Genomic DNA, 20297 nt, shown 5'->3' with positions numbered 1-20297 from the left:
AGAAAAGGGAAAAGTGGACAGCTATGCTTTCAGTATCCATTCCGCTATTGTGGAACTTTATTTCTCCAGAGTGATGCCAAATGTGTGAGAATGTAGGAGCCAGTGTGGCGTAATGGTTAGTGCTTGACGTGGAGACCAGGGTTCAAATCCCCACTCAGCCATGAAGCTCACTGGGTGACCCTGAGCCAGTCACCATCTGTTAGTCTAACCTACCTCACAGGGTTGTTGTGAGGATGAAATGGGGAGGAAGAGAACCATGTACACCACCTTGAACTCCTTGGAAGAAAATGGTGGTATAGAAATGTCATAAAATAAATAAAAATACCAATATTTCAGCAATGTTGGTTGAACTGCCCTTAGATGTGTGTCAAGGGTGAACTGTTTTAACCGTGCCAAGTTTTACTCTGTTTTTTCATAAGGATGCTATTTTAACCAGGGTTTCCCATTCTAAGTTGTGGGGGTGGGGCATGCCACAAATTTAAATAAGGATACATTGGAAAGAATAAAACAAATCTTGTTGGCCCTAGCCTGCTAAATTAGGTGTCTGGATGGAGAATCAGTACGTGCCAGATAGACAGTGTAGTTTCTTTTCACACGAAAAGGGGAAAAGACACTGCCATTAGAAGTAACTCTACCATTCATCTCACGTGCATCTTCCTTCTTGATACCATAAACAAAAAAATTGTGGGTTCAGACCACAGATAAGCAACCCCCAAGCTGCTGCAGTAACATGTGAATCCGATCACAATCTCAATTCCTGTTGGAGTCGTCATACTTCTTGCCGTACGCTAAATGTGGGTCTGATTTAGATGAGTTTAAAACTACTTGTTAAAATTAGATATTTGGCTTTTGAAAGCAATTTTGATTGTAGTCTAAGGCTATCCAGTGTGACAGAGAGGTCTTGCATATTTTAATTGGGGTTTGTCATGTAAGTACTGACAGCTGCAAGTTGATCTAGCCTTTATGCGTGTTGATCAAGGAGATGGGTTTGATGACATACAGGTCTTCAGTGTACACAGATACTTAATAGTTACCCATTTCACGACATGAACTAGAAAATTACATTGGAAGGGTAAATAGATTTCCTTCTTAAACATTAAATTTCCATTAACTTTCATGCCAGTTTAATCAAGAAAAATAAATCTGATGTGAATGCATAATATCCTGTAAGTGTTAACGCAGATAGATAAAAACCCAAGTTGCCATATTGGCAAAGTATAAGGATAATACCTTTCCCCCCACAGGGACCTAGGAAAAGCAATAGCCTTCTCCTGTTGGCTACCCCATTATTCTGGGGTCAAATTTGATTCCTTATTTTCCGATTCCCTTTTGACTGAAACAGGTGTAATTTGTTAGGAGCCCGAAATACAGCTACATAACTAGAAGTGTTGCTCTTGAAACTATCTTCACAGTATATATGTGTTTAAGATATAGATTGCCCTGTTAGTTTATTCCTGAAATAGTTTCTTCGGATTGATAGCCTTGTCTTGTCTGCTTCCAGTAATGAAGATGGGCCCAATGCTAAAAAGGCAAAAACAGAAGATGATGAAGGTGACTTTAGAATTGCAAACCTTGCTGAAGGCAATGTCACCATGGTAAGTACTTTTGGCAGATGCTAATAGGTTAGACTGGCTGTCATTCTAAGCATGTCACTCCCTGACATGAGGTTATTTCCAGTGTCCACATAGGCCAATTTCTCCCCACATAATTATCCAATGTGGTGATGAATAGGGAAGTGGGGAAGTGTGCTTGCCTTCATTTGGGTAAGATGATGGAGAAACACACAGGCTCCTTGAAATGTTCCTTTTACTGCCCAAGAATGCCATACTGGCAACAATAGTTCTGAGACACAATTTAGATGAGTGTGTTATGTTTCAAGATCAGTTCACATTTTATATGTCACTGTTTTGCCCCCTTCACATACCAATGGTCTACTGATGGAGCAGTGCAGCTTGTGAACTAAGAATTTTCAGATTGCAGAAGCTGCTGCTTAGATAATCACGATCACGTCAACATGAACTGAGATACAGAAGTTCCATGGGTTGAAAGCCGTGTATATTAACTAGGCCTCGCATATACCTTGATCATAACCACATTTGTTTGGCAGCAGTATGACCATGGACTCTTATGGCCAAGTAAGGGTGCTTAAGATTGTATCCTCTGAATGTAGTCTTTCTCTCATTCTCTCTCTCTCTCTCCAGTTGTACCTTGAAAGTCGAATGGAATCCGTTCTGGATGTCCGTTCGGCTTCCAAAACGTTTGGAAACCAAAGCACGGCTTCTGATTGGCTGCAGGAAGCTCCTGCAGTCAATCGGAAGCCGCGGAAGCCCCGTCAGATGTTTGGGTTCCAAAGAACATTTGCAAACCGGAACAGTCGCTTCTGGGTTTGTGGCATTTGGGATCTATAATGTTCGAGTACCAAGGCATTCGGGATCCAAGTTACGACTGTATATATTCAGAAAACGTTGCATAAGTTGTTGACTTGAAGAAAGAAATATTGTAGGAGTGGAATGGCAGGCAGAGGGACTGGCCAAGCTCCCTGCTGTTCTCCTTTTCTTATGACAAAGTTAATTGCAATCAAACTTCATTCACAGTGGGTGGGTGTTCCGTGCAAATCTGCCTTTGTTCTTGATACCTGTTAAGGCATTGTTGAGGACATGCTGTTTCTGAATGGATACGTACCAATGAAATCAAGTTACAGGAACATTGGGTGTTCCCCTTTAGTAAGTGAGACCAGAACATAGGCTGAAGATGTAACCTTTGCTGGATTATTTTGTAGGTTGGAAGTGTTAATCCTGCAGAAAACTTCAAAGTGCTGGTGAGGCAGAAAAATGTTGACTTCAAGGATGGTAAGTAGATAGGTGTTTGTTTTCTAATTTCTTTTGACAATCCATTTGGGGTCCAGGGATTCTGAGCTCAAAAACCACCAACCCATTCTTTCTTAATCAGCCAAATTCTATGTACAGTGGTACCTCGGGATACGAACGGGATCTGTTCCGGAGCTCCGTTCGCATCCTGAATAGAATGTAAGACGCGACTGCGCATGTGCGTGGGTCGCGTTTTGCCACTTCCGTGCATGTGCATGACGTCATTTTGAGCGTATGCGCAAGCGGCGAGTATCCTCTATACTTAAGTAATTTTTTTTTGTAGGTAGGAGCAATATTGGTATATATGGAGTAGGACTGGATAGGTGTGGCATTTTCATTTATTGTTTATATTACTGGAATTTGACTTTGATTGCTCAGGTTTATTTGTGTACAGTTGTAATAGTTTCCTCTTAGTCACCATTTGTAATGTTTGCCTTCTCACCTGATCTTCACCAGTACAGCTGCTGCCTTAATTATGTCCAATGGCAGCAATAATACTTTGACACAATCCAAACTCCTGTTTGAGAAGATTGATGGGGCCAGTGCCTCATCCTGGCTGCTTGCCGTGGAAGATATGTGTGTGTGCAAGGTATGTGTGTGTGCGGGAGGCACAATCAGACATGATTTTGACCCAGTCATAGTGACATCTACAGGCTGGCACAGTGATTGGGCATGATGTGATCGTGTGACAGAAGTGAGAATGACTTAAGATCCAGGCACCACACAACACTCTCTGGCAGACAGTGGGAGAGCTGGATGCATGAGTGTAGCCAGGGGGTGGGGGTGGCAGGGAGGGGCAGCTGCCCCCCAGTCAATAAAAATAAATAAAAAGACAGCAAACTGAGGTTCTGCTCTCCAACAAAAGGCCGGTCCCTCCCTAACAAAAATTCTGGCTATGCCCATGGCTAGATGGAGGTATATCTCCACCTAATCCAAAGCTCCACCACCCCAGATATAAGAGGGAGAGGAGGGATTGCTCTGAAAATGTTGAACTTAGCAAAATGTGGTTGACTTAGACCACATGTACTTTAAAAATCATAGCTAATAAAATAAATAGTGCATTAGGAACATTAGTTCTGTAAGACTGGAGTGTCTTTAGCATGCATTTATTAAAATCAGCTCAGTAGATGGAAAACTGTCGGCTCACTAGCTGTTTCTGAAGTGTCTAATGTCTTTGCTTGAATGGCTTGGACACTTAGTGCCAATTTACCTTCCGCTTGTGGAATGCCTTATAATTACAGGGTAGATTGTGTGGGATATGGTCTACATACTCATTAAGGAAAAGAGATTGGTGACATTCTTAAGTGTTCACATTCAGCATATGAGTATGTTAATTTAAAAGTAGAAAACCCAAGAAATAGCTTTGGATGTAACAAAAATACATTATTTTAACTTCCCAAGTATTTTTTTTTATTTTTTATTTTTGGTGAAACTGTTTATTCTAACTTCATCTTATTTATGTCAGGGATGGAGATGGCAAGATCCAAAACTCCCCCTGCCATAGGCAACTTTTGAGAGGTGGGTGGGGCCACCCACCTGTCAATCATCTGCTATCACTTAGAATGTGCTCCTGATTCTTCCCTTCCGGATGTAATTTGGCGCATCTTGAATTATAGTGCCTTTTTCTGCCACTACAGTGTGATTCTTCCTTTTCAGTTTGGCCCTATGGGTGTACCTGTCCCACACCTGACAGGTTCAGGGCAACTGCGAGACCTTGTAGGCCTACTTCGTCCTTTGCCTGTTCAAAGCATGAATGTACAAAAGAGAGATAGATGCTGCCAGAAAACCCGTACTCAGTTTCTTTTAAAGTGTGCACATACACACAGTCCTGTACATAATTATAATAAAGGTTTTGTGTAGTAAAGGGGAGGAGTCTGCTCATGCACAGAACCTCAGCTTTCTGAGGGAGGGGAAAAATCCTTGAGGGAAATAGCGCTGAGCTCGACAAATTAATACCTCAAACCTTGTAATTATGAGTTGGTGCTGCTGCTGTTAAATAGTAACAGGTCACAATTTGATGCATTTTAGCAAATTGTGTGAAACTAGGGTGGCCAGGTGCGCCTTTAATAGTTTCCTCTTCTATACAGGTATAAAGGTGTATCTGGTTACTCTGGGTGAGAGTGAGTTGGCAGAACTTTTTGCTTGCATTATTTCAGAGTGCAGATGGAAAATGGTATTTTTTAATTTACCCCATCTTTGAAAAGAAAGGAAAGGAAAGAAAGCCCCCTCCCTGCATGTAGAAACCTTGCCCAAAGGATTGAGCTTAGCCCTCTCCCAAATTTATTAATACAGAGGTACCTCCAGTTACGAACTTAATTCGTTCCGGAGGTCTGCTCTTAAGCCGAAACTGTTCTTAACATGAGTCGCGCTTTTGCTAATGGGGCCTCCTGCTGCCGCTGCGCCACCTCTGCACGACTTCCGCTCGCTTCCTGGGGCAAAGGTCGCAACAAGGGGCATCTACTTCTGGGTTAGCAGAGCTCTTTACCTGAAGCATTCGCAAGCAGGACGGTACATAACATGAGGTTCCACTGTAGAAGGATTTTGTATTTTTTAACTATGAAGTTTGGAAGCTTAATGGAACCCCCCCCCCCCCATGACAGCTGAGGTACTCAGGATGCTAAATTCTACACTAAATAGCAGGTTCTGCATTTGCATGATCTGCTTATGGATGTGTGTGAAATGCATCAAACCTTGTCTGTAAGTTTGTGGGGGGGGGGTTGGGGTAGGAGGCTCTACCCTTGAAACATCAAATCTCCTACTTAATAGTTATTCAGGCCAGAGGATGTCCTTCTCTCCCAAGTCTTTTTCTCAAGCCGAAGTCCCGTCAATTGTTCTGCATCAGTTTCTTTTTTCTTCCTATGGGTGAGTGATTTGTCAGTGATGACAAATCTGATTTGAAAAATTTGGCAGTACATGCATTTGAGGTCAGAGATCCTTTTGGCCAACAAGTTCCATTTCCTTGAACAGAGGACTATTTTGACAAAGGATGCAATGACCCTGCGGACTCTCAACATCCAGAGTGTGTGTGCTGGTTGCAGAGTCGGTGTCATTTTTTTTTTTTTTTTAATACCGGCATTGACCACTTCTGTTGTTTCAGCAAATTCCTGGGAAGCCCAAAGCATATATAGACCCAAAATATTTGATATTCATTTGATGCCTTAACATACTTTGATAATCTATTACCTGAAATACAGTGGTACCTCGGGTTACATACGCTTCAGGTTACAGACTCCACTAACCCAGAAATAGTACCTCGGGTTAAGAACTTTGCTTCAGGATGAGAACAGAAATTGTGCTCTGGCAACACAGCGGCAGCAGGAGGCCCCATTAGCTAAAGTGGTGCTTCAGGTTAAGAACAGTTTCAGGTTAAGTACGGACCTCCGGAATGAATTAAGTACTTAACCCGAGGTACCACTGTACTCTTATTTCCTTTACACCTTTGGCCTTGGACTGTGTGTGTGTGTGTGTGTGTGATGGAGAGAATGGAAAAAGAGGGTAGGGTTTCTAGCCAGATTATATAATCATTTCTTTAGTAATAAAAATATTTATATACTGCTGTATCATAAAAATAAAGTGCTTAACAACAAGCACATGGGTCAAAAAAAGCCAAATAGAAAATTAAAATCAAAGAACATCAACTAACTACTATGGAATGAAGTTTTCTTAATTGCCAGTGTACGCCTGCTGGTGTAGAAAAGTCTTCAGCAGGCATTGAAATGTTAAAACAGAAGGCACCTGCTGAATCTGTATGGACAGAGCATTCCACAGGACTGGGCGGTTGGTACTAATGACTCAGATTCTTATTTTATTCCTCCTTTCCTACAGTCATAGGAACATAGGAAGCTGCCTTATACCAGATCAGAATATTGGCCCATTTTGCTTGGTATTCTCTACACTGACAGGCAATGGCTCTCCAGGTTTTCAGGCAGGACCTACCTGGAGATCTTGAGAATCGAACCTGCAGCTCTCCGTATGCAGAGCAGATGGTTTGCCACAGATTTACATCCCTTTTCTTGAGTCATATGAGATCATGGGGATTTGTATGTGTGTATGTTGTGTTAGATTCAGATGTGCTAGTCTGCCTTACATTTCTTTTTTATCTCTAGTAGTAGTAGTAGTAGTAGTAGTAGTAGTAATAATAATAATAATAATAATAATAATAATAATAATAATAATAATTTTTTATTTATACCCCGCCCTCCCCAGCCAGAACTGGGCTCAGGGTGACTAACACCAATAAAATTGCAATAAAATGTAAAAGAAAAAACAGTTAATTAAAATACGGGTTAAAATACAATTTAAAATGCAGCCTCATTTTAGTAGTAGCTCATAAATTAAAAACCATAAGGGGAGGGAAACATAAGGGTCAGACTGAGTCCAAACCAAAGGCCAGGTGGAACAGCTCTGTCTTGCAGGCCCTGTGGAAAGATGTCAAATCCCGCAGGGCCCTGGTCTCTTGTGACAGAGCATTCCACCAAGTTCGGGGCCAGTACTGAAAAGGCCCTGGCTCTAGTTGAGACCAGTCTAACCACCTTGCGGCTCGGGACCTTCAAAGTGTTGTTATTTGTGGACCTTAAGGTCTTCCACAGGGCATACCAGGAGAAGCGGTCCCGTAGGTATGTGGATCCTAGGCCGCATAGGGCTTTAAAGGTCAAAACCAGCACCTTAAACCTGACCCTGTACTCCACTGGGAGCCAGTGCAGCTGGTAAAGCACTGGATGAATGTGGTCCCACGGCAGTGACCCCGTAAGGAGTCTCGCTGCAGCATTCTGCACCCGCTGGAGTTTCTGGGTCAGCTTCAAGGGCAGCCCCATGTAGAGCGAGTTACAATAATCAAGCCAGGAGGTGACCGCCGCATGGATCACTGTGGCCAGATCAGGGCAAGAAAGGTAAGGGACCAACTGCTTGATAAGGTGGAGATGGAAAAATGCCACCTTTGCTGTGGCTGCAACCTGTGCCTCCATGGAAAGGGAGGCGTCGAAGGTTACACCCAAGCTCTTGACAGAAGGCACTGGCACTAATTGAGCCACAGCAAGAGATGGAAGTTGCCCCCCCCCAACCCCATGTCATCCTGACCCAGCCAGAAAATCTCTGTCTTCGAAGGATTTAACTTCAACCAGCTCCCACGCAGCCATCCAGCCACAGCTTCCAAGCATCTGGTCAGTGTGTCCGGGGCCGAGTCAGTGCGGCTGACCATCAACAGATAAAGCTGGGTGTCATCAGCATACTGATGACAACCCAGCCCAAAACTTCGGACAATCTGGGCAAGGGGGCACATAAAGATATTGAAAAGCATCGGGGAAAGGATTGTGCCCTGTGGGACTCCACACACTAAGGAGTGCCGCCGCTACAACTCCTTCCCTAGCACCACCCTCTGTCCCCGAACTGAGATTAAGGAGCACAGCCATTGTTGGACTGTGCCCTGAATCCCCACGTCGGCAAGGCGGTGGTCCAAAAGTTCGTGATTGACCATATCAAAGGCTGTTGACAAATCAGCAGTCTCGACCCACCTCGATCCAGCTGTCTACGGAGATCCTCTGTTAGGGCAACAAAAGCCGTCTCAGTCCCAAAACCAGGGCAAAAGCCGGACTGAAATGGACCCAGAGCCGAGTACTGAATTCTACTGCTTCATGGAACGATTCGAGCAGATTTTTAGTCCCCGGGGAGCTATTACCAAAAAGTGCTATCACTAAGCAGAAATGGGCTCAGGTCTGTGTTCAGAAATCTGCTAGTGTCACAGGAGAGAAACCAGGTTGTTATTTTAATGGAGGGAAAAGGTCAACGTGCTAGGATAAACTTGAGAATTATTTGAAGCTCCTTTCTCACAATGAAGACTTCTATTACACTTTCTTGGTGCCTGGGGTTTTAATTTAACACATCAATGAAGAAGCAGTGCTCCAGAACTAAGAGGTGGGGGGAACAGCAGGGCTTAATTTTTATTGTTGCAATTTGTAAGAAATTAGAATATTTTATGAGAAACTCATTAGCCATGAGAGGGGAGGGTGGGAGGAGTGAATTCACTTGTGGAGCTGGAATTGTAAAGTTTTCATTGATTTGTACATTTATTCCAGTTTCTTGCTGGAGTCAGACTGTCATTACTACCGTACTACTATAGTTAGTGCCAGCTATGTGCCTTGATACTACTACTACAAGATAATAATAACAAAACTGGGTTGTGAGATGCTGCAAAAGGATCTCTCCCTATACTAGGTGAAGGGGCGTTAAAATGGTAAATGCAGTTCAGTATAAGCAAATGTAAAGTGATGAACAGTGGGGCAAAAACCACCCAATTTTACATATAATCCAACATGCTACTCACTCAGATGGCTTTAATAGCAGATGAGGCAAATTCACAGAGGATAAGACTGCCAGTGATCATGGCTAATCGTGATCAGTGGCTACTAGTTGTAATGGCTATATATTGCCTCTGATTCCTGTTGCTGGGGAGACATCTGCCTGGCCACTGTGAGAATAGGATGCTGGACTAGATGGGTCTTTGGACTGATCCATCTGGGTTCTTTTTAAGTTCTGAAGCTTGTCGATAAATGATAATGGTTCCTGAATGAGGATCCAGTTTACACTTAGGTGAGCTATGTTTTAACCTGATGAAGGCAATTTAAAAACTGTGTCCCAAGGAACTATAGAGCTACTTAGTGGCTTCTCAGTATCTCTGCAGCACTAGCATTGGTGGACAGGCTTGCACATGCTAAAACCCCTTTTTGTTTTATAAGCTCCAATTTTGGGAATAATAATTATCGTTTGTCCACAGATTTCTGTCCCCAACCCTCCCCACAGACGACTTCTCACTAGGAGCACAATGCTAATGGTGTGGTGAGCTCTTTCAGACTTGAAAGAAACACTGGTCGCTTCAGCTCAACTAGGAGGCTCTTTGTAGATCCTGCTGCCTCTCAGACTGTGCCGGCACTGGATTCTATCCAATGTGCAGAAACCTTCTTCTGCTTATGGATAGGTTTCCCTACATTGGGGTCCAATTATGTATGCCCATATATCCACACAAGGACACATTTTATTAACACACATTCTTTCTAATATTATGATCATTTTTGTCAGCTAATGGGCCTTGAAAGCATGTTTTCAGTTTCATTTACATTCCAGGACGCAGCAACGCTTTGAGTTACCTTGTGTCCTTGGAGATTAATAAGTTGTAATGATTCCTTCAGTGATTATGTTTCTTATTATCCCATTAATGGAAGTTGTTATTAAAACAATGACTCAGTTTAAAATGTATTGGTGAGTTACTGCTTTGAGTTGTAGATTGCTTAGGCTGACTTAGGCTTGTTATATTCCTTACAGATAGAAATTTAACATGTGCTAAAACATCTCCAGATACAAAATGTGTGTGGGGTGTGGGGGTGTTAAGTTCTGCTGCTTAAATGTCATCTGCTCACATCACAAGTAACATTAGCTGATTGACAGGTGAGTGGGTTGGGGGGTTTTTTGGTGGGGGAGGTGAAGCCTGGTGAGCCAAGATTTGCCCATAGATTGGAGGTTCTTCATCCCTGATTTAAGGCCTTGAAAAAAGTTTTGTCTATCACTTCCATAATAACATGAGAAGAGCACTGCTTGATCACATCAAAGACCCATCTTGTCTAGCATCCTATTTTTTGGAAGCAAGTACTTAGTGAGCAATTTTCCACTGCATGAAAAAAGGAGCATCCATGCTGTTTGACAGGCCAAGTATTCATATTTTGGACCAGTGCTATTTTTCTAGAAAAAGAGGTGCCAGAACTCATTGTGAACGCCTCCCTTGTTCTCTTATAATGGCAATGGCACCCACCTTAGAGGTGCCAGAACTGAGTTCCGGTGAGTTCCAGCTGAAAAAAGCCCTGCTACATGATAATAAATTTATCAAGATCAAGGCACACATTTTGTCCTTTGTTCTTCAGCATATGGGAAATGGGCTTTCTCTCAGTCTCTTTCAGAGAGCCTCACATATTCAGTTTTTAAGAAATTATTAGTGTGACCTTTAAAATGTTTGCATTGCATCCAAATGGCATTTTAAATTGTGCCCCCCGCCCGGGTATCTAATGAAACTGAGAATTTTAAAAATCAGGTTTAAGAAAACTATTCTTCAACCACCTCACAACACTCCTATTTCATCTTATTTATACTGTAGTTTCTGTTTTGGCTATACAAGTGTAAAGTGCAACAGGGCAAAATATACTTAACTGGTATTTCATATGAGCATCATTTTTATTTCCGATAAATGTACATGTAAAATGTGATAAAGGTCTCAGTAACTATTGGTCAGGACTTAATGAGCAATATCACCTTTTGATCCGAGCCTTTACTGTCTATGTGAAGAGGAAATATTTTTGGAATTTCCTTTCATGACCAGAAACAAAATTCACATTTATGGAACAAGGCTTTCCCATGTCTCACCCACAATAGTTTGATATGGAATATTGTGCCTAGGGTCAGCAGATGGAGATGGGAGTTGGTGGAAAACACACACACACACACACACACACACACACACACACACAAACAAACAAACACAAACACACTCCCTTCTTCAAAGGAGCAGAGAAACAACTTAAGCGCCAAGCTGTTGTCTTGAATGCAGGGGTGCCAACTTGAATAAAATATTGTGGGGGCCTAGGTAAGCCCCATCCCTCATAATCAATCACATGACACAGTGCGCACGCACCATTTGAATGGTAATGCCCATCAAGTTGGTTTTACAACACCAGTTAATAGATGGACTCAAATCTTTATCCTGTTTCCAACTATAGCTACTGGGTTTGCCTATCCTGCTTTGCACATCTGGATTTTATTCTATGGGCTCCTATTTAACAACAGTTCCTATATTGTGAACTTCCAAAATCAGATTGGGCAAGATCCCGAGCTTCCCTACCCTCCCTCCCTATGGGGTATTTTTGACAGGCAGCGTAGCCATGATGTCAGGTGGCCCAAGAAGCCTTGCATTGGGCAGCGATTCTAGTAGGGTTTGCTGTAAGCACTGATCAGTGATTGGCATGTAAACAAAAAGACACCAAATTCAAAAAATGCAGACTTTCTGATGCAAAGGAAGAATTGGGAACACTCTGAAGAGCATGCTCCCCGTTCTTCTTGGTTTTTGTTGTGGCTTGAAGTTTCCTGCACCTGTCATCTATTATGACATCAGGCTTGTGCTAGTTAGCATGCATGTGATTTTCCCCAAGCAGCCCAGCAGCCCAATCTTGAAGGCCAAATTAGGCCCAGGGGCCAGAGGTTGCCGATCCCTGACTTAAATCAAATAAATTATTGCCACCCACTGAAGCCCCTGCTTCCCATGTCAAAGTTCCAACCTTAGTTTTAATGCGTATGTAGTTTGCACAAGATACACATTGTGGAGCCAGTGTGGTGTAGTGGTTAAGAGCGGTGGACTTGATTCCCCGCTCCCCCACATGCAGCTGCTAGGTGACCTTGGGCCAGTCACACTTCTCTGAAGTCTCTCAGCCTCACTCACCTCACAGAGTGTTTGTTGTGGGGGAGGAAGGGAAAGGAGAATGTGAGCCGCTTTGAGATTCCTTTGGGTAGTGATAAAGCGGGATATCAAATCCAAACTCATCCTCCTCCTCCTCCTCCTCCTCCTCTTCTTCTTCTTCTTCTTCTTTCTTCTTCTTCTTGTTTCTTCCTTATGAGCATTTTTTCTAATTTTCTGGTTCTTGCCTTTCAGTTAGTCAGCAGCTGATAAACCACATCCACCAGTTTCTGGAGAACAAGGGGCATCTGTATTATATGAAGAGCATCGACTGCATAAAAGTTTTCCGAGAGGAAGCTATTAAGGTAATGCGCATGTGGAAACTGCACTCATTGCTGGAGAGTAGGGGGATGACGTGACAACATCAAAAAGGATGCACAGAATTAAAATGGCTATGGCATTCTGGAGGCTTAAAAGACACCTTGGTGTTATATATTGGCCTTTTGGGCTCTTCAGAGTTTAGACCAAGTTCCACTGGGGCTTTTCAAATGTGGAAAGACAATACCTCTGACCCGTTAGATGAAAAGGAAGCTGTGCAATTCCCAAATAACTTCTTGAATAAAGCAAATCACAAAAAAAGACAGTGCTGCTTTGTGAAATGTCATTTCTTTAGTGACTCACCGCACATTAGATGTTTGCTTCTGTGTGAGGCCAGATAAATGTGCAGTGGTTTGAAATGCTACCCCCTCCTCCCCCCATTTATTCAAGCAGAGTGTTATGATGAATTAAGAATATGGTGTCATGCTAACTTTTATTCATCGCTGTGATTCCTTTGTTATCCTTGTTGTTTCAGCTGTCAGAGGTGCAGTGCTTTAATGATTTTCTGCAGGCCCTGAAAAAGAGAGTGGAAGATAAAAATTTAACTGATTTCTGGGAGACTGTAATACAAGGTATGTCAGACATTATTTACAATGTACGGTGCAAGGGGGAGGAGAAGAGGGAAGCTTAGAGGCAAATCGGAAATTGCATGATTGTGCTCACAATTCTTTCCAGAAGAATGAGTAGACTGAATGCAGACCTGTAGTACATCTCTGCAGAGAATCTATATTGAAAAACATGGTTTATTATTTTATTTTAAGTACAGTATGTAGGGGGTGTGTGACAGCTCTGGAATGCAGTTATTTTCTTTTTTGTTATGTCCCCCCCCCCAAGTATTTTACTTACCGCTTTGTCCAGTTGCATTTATTTACCTTACTTTGTAGATCTGAAATGCATTTGATTTTTCCCTTGTGTGCCATAAAAGGGGATACAAAATAATAATATATAATACATGCGTTTTGTGTTTTTATCCTGTATTTTTATGCTTTGAACTGCCCTGAGATCTACAGATGAAGGGTGGTATGCAGATTTAATACATAAATTATAATAATAATAAAAAAACCACAAAAACATTTGCACTAAAAATTGCATGCAGACACTGGGTTATATCTAGCAAAGTCATCCCATTAGCACAAGTACTTCCACCTGTACCACAGAACTTCCACTCTCCCACATCTCCCACATTCCCAGAGATCTGCTCTGGAAGGTTGGGAACCCTCAGTACAGATGGGGGCGGGGCACACGAGAGGAAGTCCCATTGCATAGGTGAAAGCCCTTGAGTTAATGGGATGACTTGATTGTGTACAACCCACTGTTCCAAAGCAGAATGTTACATTGATACCACCGAGCATAGGGAATTAAGCAAGGGTGTGCCATGCCTGGGTAGTAAGGCAGAAGCCAGAACATTTTAATAATCAAAACTTGAGTCCACATATTCCTATACTGGCGGCAGCTCAATGTTCCTGGGTCTTGGCCACATACCCACGTCTTCCACTGATGTCCCCCTTTCTCCCACAACTGAGTGATGCACTCAGGTAAGCGCTTGCCATGGTTGAGGAAGAGCATGTGCTCTGTGGCAGTCCTGTTGTGGTGGTTGCAATTTCCCCCTAGAATCCAGAATTCATGCCATGTGCGAGTCCTGACTAGTGTCATTTGAGTTAATGAGGTTTAAATGTAAGCATAAAGGAGAAAGAAAGCAGAGCAATGAAATTGAAACTAGTACAAAAGGTGTTCACGTCAGGGACTGCAGAGAATGGTGGCTAATAGCTTTGTTAGTCATGCACTTGCATTTATTTGTTATTATGTATTTATTCAGCTATTTACTCACAAAAATGTCTACGCAGTGCACACAAAAATTACAAAAGTATACAGTGTATGAAATCAATCGTAAAAACAAGCCTCATGGGTTTTCATTTTAACTATTGATGTAACCTTTGACAAGTTACTGTATCTCTCTGTCCTGGCATTTCCATTTGTGAAAGGGGAGCACTGGCTTTGGTTAAGGTAATGTTGGGATATACTGTGCAGAATATAACAATGTGTCTTTATTGGTAGACACTAGCAAACAAAGTATTTTCTAGTTGTTTACAATCTGCATATGGGATTTGTCCTTCCTTTTCCATACAAACCCTTTCCTTCCAAGCATCCCTTCCTGTTACTAGGTCCTGTGTGAGGTTCCCTACCACCACTGCTGCTCTCCTTCCTGGCATTTAGTCTCCTTGCATCCCAGTCCCCCTGTATTCTCTGCAGCACAAACCTCTCGCCATCTTTAAAATGTGTGTGAAGGTTTTGCTCCTCTTCTTCAGGCAACGTGGAGCTGGTCCTGTCCATGGCCCATTCATGAGGTTTTTAACCTCTTGTTCACCACTCCTTAAATCTCGTCTATCCTGTCTCCTCAACCCTTATTCTCATCTCTTCCTATCTGAAGGCCCTACACGAGATCCTTATGTAAGCTAAACATGTTAGTCAATCTTATATTACTCATCTGTCCCTGCAAAAGTTAAATTTTCAGTAAATATTCCATCAGAGTTACAGTAGCTCAGTTAGTGGTTAAATGCAGCTTGTAAGTGACTTACATGAGGCATGGTGAATATGTGCAGGAACCAGTTGTTAGGCACATTAACTTCTTAACTTAAATTACACCTAACATACACACTTGGCTAGATCAGCATCACTGTATGCAATGTAAAACCTGTTTTATTCCTTTCCCCCCCTCCAGACGAGCAAAATTGGTGTAACTCAAAGTCATCTTTCTAGTATTCTAGAAACTAGTTGGTCCAGGGAAAAGTACACACCTTGAAATGGTTGGTTTTTTAATACATTACAAACATTCATTAGTTGTTTTTATACACCATGGTACTTGAGATTTTTTTGTGAGAGCTGTTTTACCCTCAAGAAAACATTGGTTTTGTGACCGTAAAATCTTCTACTTCCACTCGGAGAAAATTATAGTATGGTACTTGTCTTTTGTTTGATTATTCATAGATAGAATTTCCTTGATCACCAAAGAAGAAACTGAAGGAAGCTCTCTGACAGCTGAAGATGCCCAAAAGGTATTGGATAGAGTGCCTTTTATTTTTATTTTTTAAGAAAAAAATATGTAGCTTACAAGCGAAGGTTTCTCTTCTAGAAACTCTGTCAGTATGTAGTGTGGCGAACCTAACCTACCTTTAGGCCAGGTAATGTTATTTTGGGTGTGCAGATTGATGAGTGTGAAAAAATGGTACAGCTAGGGCCGGCCCTACTGTTAGGCAGAGTGAGATGACTGCCTCCGGCAATAGATTTTGACAGGAAAGAGCAGTTCTCTCTCTCCCCCCTGCCCCCGTCTTGGGGGGCATTTCCTGTTTCCCCTTAAGCAGCAAAATATCTTAGTACAGCTTGCTGTATGCCTGTGCACAGATGTGCATTCATGATAGCAGGTCTCTATTTCCAGCTGCTCAGAGAGTCCGCCAGCTATTTTGTCCTCCCTACTATATCTTTCTTGTGAATGAGTTTTTGCTCCCACATGCAGCAAAGTGAGGTGGTAGAATTTGGGCCTATACCACTTCAGACTGAAGGTGTGGGGATGCCATTTTTAAATGATACTAGATAAATAATATATCCTACCTGCATATATTATCTAAAACTTTCTCCCTGGTGCTCTAGGGAGCTTTTTACATAGGGAAGCATTGTGCCTCCATTCTGAAGTGGCACAAGCTACTCTTCCACCTCCTTTCTTGCTGATTCTACTGAATAGTTTATCCAGGCATTGAAATTGATTTATTCAGCACATGGAAAGCCATTTCCCATGTAAGCTTGTATCCCTCTTAAATGCCCTGTGTGCCATGATATATTTGTATGTAATGCTAGCATGTGAGCAGGTCAAGTCATCTAAGTCACTGATCATGGGCACTAGATAAGTCCATTTACATGGGTAAGAGCTTACCCCTTGGCCCACATCTTGTATTGACGGGAACTTTAATTCCTTTCCTTGGGAGAATGGTTCTCTCTAAGGCAGTATATTCATGAAAGAGCACAGGTGGGGAGTGTGTTCGTCTTCAGAACACAGAGCTGCAATGTTATAAGAACAGCCCTGCCAAGCACAGCCTGTCGTTATCTCAAGGAAGGTAATGGATTTCAGCACAACCATTACGTGTAATTTTGCTTCTGCATAAATGTAAAACAGATCTTGTCAGGAAAGAATAAAAATCAACTGCTGATACTCAGTGCCTTCTTGATGGGAAATAAAAAGTTTAATTTTGTTGCTAAGCAATTTCTCATCCTCAGTGTCTTCAAGACTCTGATGTGTTGTTTACATCTAATTTAGTGCCGAGATGCCACTCTAGAGGCCTTGGAGCAAATATGTAACTTTCAGAAATAGCGTTTTACCTTAATTAACTATGTAAAATGGGATCTGCTCCAGTGGAAAAAGGCTTTTAAATTTGACAACTTGCTTTTACTTCAATATTGCCTGTACAGTAATGGTTTTACATCCACAGTGTCAGGGAAAAAAGCATACAGGGATGATGTGTTGAGACTTTGCAGTGTTCTCAGCTGTATAACCTTAGCAGATCCGTGATGCTTTCTGCTTCAAAGGCCATAGCAGCCTTAAGTTAAACATTATGTGTAGAATAACATTTGCCTGCAGCTTAGGAAACACTGGCCTTTGGACTGTGATGCTGCTAGAGCAGCCATCATACATTGTGAATTTTTTTTATTTGGGGAGCTGCAGTTAGAGCGTTTGTAATTTTTTTCTGTTGCTGGAAATTTGAATTGGATTAAATTTGTGACTTTAAAAACATTTCTGTGCTCTGTGGCTGTGACTCGTTGCTCAGTTTAGAGATCTTAAGTGGTTGAAAGACTTTAACCCAGGTTGGAATGGGCCATTTTCTGAGTATCAAAGGTTGCAATAGAATCATGTAAGAAACTGCAGAACAAAATTGAAATTTGGAAAATTTAGTCAAACGTAATTTGCTAGTGTACTTTTACACACTGATTTGTTTGTCTTGTATTGTGACTCTAATATTTGTTTGTTTGTTTGGCTATATTCAATTGTTTTTAAGTTTGTTCTAATGTCATTTCTTCCACTATCTATTATTATTCAATGTTACTGTTATAGATAATCAAAAATCAGAATGGAATTCCCTATTGACATTTGAATAACTGTTTGTTTATAACAAAACAAATTCCTTCCAGTAGCACCTTAAAGACCTTAAAATTACTGGAAGGAATTTGTTTTGTTTTGACTATGGCAGACCAACACGGCTACCTATCTGTAACTGTTTGTTTATAGTTCTTGGCTCCCAAAGAAAAGCTCATGGAAACTTCACCAGTGGCAGATGATGACGGCGGCGATGTTGATGATCTGGTAAGTTTTTTAAAGAATTATTCCAACATGATTACTTTAAGTAACTGGATTGTACTGGAGGATGATGCGGGTGATAAATATTCATGTTAATGTGAAGTTTTTTTACATTTCTGTATCCCAGGGGGTAGGCAGGTGGTGTGCTCAGGGGGTAGGCGTGTTCTGGTCCATGGCGTCACGAAGAGTCGGACACAACTAAACAACAACAACAGGCGGGTGGGGGAGGCGCGGCTGGTGCAGTATGAGGCAGACCCAGCTCACTAAAGCCGCTTTATCTGAGCCTTGGTGACCCTACCAGATTTGAATCAAGAGGTCGTAAAATATTTTCTCATCTTATCAGGCAGTGGTTCTCAAATTGTGGATCAGGAATTAAGATAGGGAATTAATGGATCACTTCCTGTGCCCTTGCAATAAATGACTTAGGGTCAGGGTGTTAGTGGTGTTAGTGACTAATGTTGGTTGTCACCCTCTACCTGTAAGTTCCCTGTAAAGGCTTAACATTTACAGACTTCCCTTCTCTAAACCTCCTCCGTACCTGTGGGAAAAGCTGCTGGGTCAGAAAGGATTTGGCGTTAAGACTGAATCGAGCCTTCTTGCTTTTTTTGTTTCTGTAATGAATGGAGCACTGCCATAAACTATATCATAGTAGTAAATCTCTCTTACTTAAGTTTTAAAAGGCTGTACATATTTTTCTTCAATAACCATCACTTTGTACGTGGCCTGCACAAGCTTTAGCCTGAAATTGATGGCCCCATTTTCAATTCTGCCATTTTGCTTTTGCAGCTGGACATGATTTAAGTGGATGGACAGTGTCTTGGAATGGGTGGATCTGAAGATGTTTTGAGGCTCCAGAGAGAATGACATGGGTGGTAAAGAAAGGTGTGGCCAGGAAGTCCTGTGTAGATACTCCGACCCAGAAAGAGGGCACTGGCTCCAAGGAAATCTCCAGGATGGTGCAAATCTTCATTTTCTCTAATTTGTCACAAGTTACCAAGGCAATGCATTGAATTTTACCTGCTCAGTCTCCATTTAATAGGACAGATTCACATTCTCTGAAAGCAAATACCTGTTGTTGTCATATGTTGGCTTTTGTTATAGTCACAAGAGATTTTGATGCCTTAACCTCACTGCCTGCGGAGGGAATGCTGTCAGAATGAAATCCCAATAGACTTTGTATCCAGAAATATGTGTGTCTTTTTGGCATACTAACAGAAATACTGTCTCTTCATGAGTGCCGTAAAAACCTGAAATACCAATGAAGAATTTAAAAAAGATTCCAAATATTTGTACTCATAAACTGCAACCCAGAAAAGCCTATTGAGTTGCAAATGTTTATCTGTTGAAGCTCATGCTTTATGTGTCCTTTCCAATGCAGCACCTACCAGGTGAATCACAAGCCAGTTTTTATACACAGAGGTGGTTGTGTGTTTTTTGCCAATTCAGAGTTTGCATATCTATGTCTTCAAATGGTTAGAAGCAGCTGCTGAATATCCCACCCTACTGCTCTGTGGGTTCCTCCATCAAGCCCTTTCTATTTGTCTTTTGTAGTCAGCAGAGCTCTAGTGTTAGTTGTCAGCAGTTGAAAGAAGAGTAGATGAAGCTATCAGCAGAGGACAAGACTGAGAGCCACAACGGCTGCATCTTTCCCCCCTGCCTTGGAGCATTTAAAGTCACAACCACAGCCAGTGGTACAGACATAGCATTCTTCCTGATGTTGCAGGACACGGTTCAGACCAGTCATTTAACTTCCTTTATTTCCTCCTCACATTCCTCCCAACCCCCAATTTCTACATCCAAAGTCAGGTTTTTGCCTTTTAACCTTTTCCTTAACAATCACCAGTTTTTAGCTGCCTTGGTTAGTTTTCATAACTAACAGTGCACCTTGATGCCAGTGCCATTGATGCTAAAAGCACTGGGTAGATGTAGGCTGGCTTGATGCAGTGTAATTTGTTACAGTCTTGGTTGTAAAGATAATAATATTGTTGCTATAGAAAAATTATATATTAAAAGCCAAAGTATGTTTAGTAGGAACCTTGTCTTGTCATTTCTGTACTCTGTGCAACATGGCTTCTTATTTGTAAAACGGGTATCTTCTTTCCTCATCACAAGGAGGGTAGGTTTAAGGGCACTTAAAAGCCTTGGCTTTCCAAGCGAGGGCATGAAAATAAGCAGAAGGGGGGGGGGGACTTTTTTAAAAAGTGGCTTGAGTCTGTCACCAGTTCTTTGGTGTGGTGATTGCTCTCCTCTCCTCTTGTCGTGCTGGTCCACTAGTAGCATTCAT

The 20297-nt window shown here is 41.9% G+C and overlaps 1 protein-coding gene across 1 annotated transcript in view; it reads left to right on the top strand.

Annotated features, from left to right (window-relative positions):
* The window catches only part of XRCC5 (X-ray repair cross complementing 5), a 40040-nt gene extending 19993 nt beyond the window's left edge, over window positions 1-20047 (top strand). The window contains exons 15-21 of the mRNA XM_081852753.1: window positions 1502-1595; window positions 2780-2849; window positions 12550-12659; window positions 13148-13244; window positions 15658-15725; window positions 17945-18019; window positions 18800-20047. Coding sequence (XP_081708879.1) covers window positions 1502-1595; window positions 2780-2849; window positions 12550-12659; window positions 13148-13244; window positions 15658-15725; window positions 17945-18019; window positions 18800-18814 — 529 coding nt within the window. The 3' untranslated portion in view covers window positions 18815-20047. The remainder of the gene's footprint in view (window positions 1-1501; window positions 1596-2779; window positions 2850-12549; window positions 12660-13147; window positions 13245-15657; window positions 15726-17944; window positions 18020-18799) is intronic.
* Window positions 20048-20297: the final 250 nt, after the last annotated feature.

This window comes from Podarcis erhardii (assembly GCF_964252035.2).
Source record: "Podarcis erhardii genome assembly, chromosome: 1".
Taxonomy (NCBI): Eukaryota; Metazoa; Chordata; class Lepidosauria; order Squamata; family Lacertidae; genus Podarcis; species Podarcis erhardii.
This window is presented reverse-complemented; position numbering and strand designations above follow the sequence as displayed.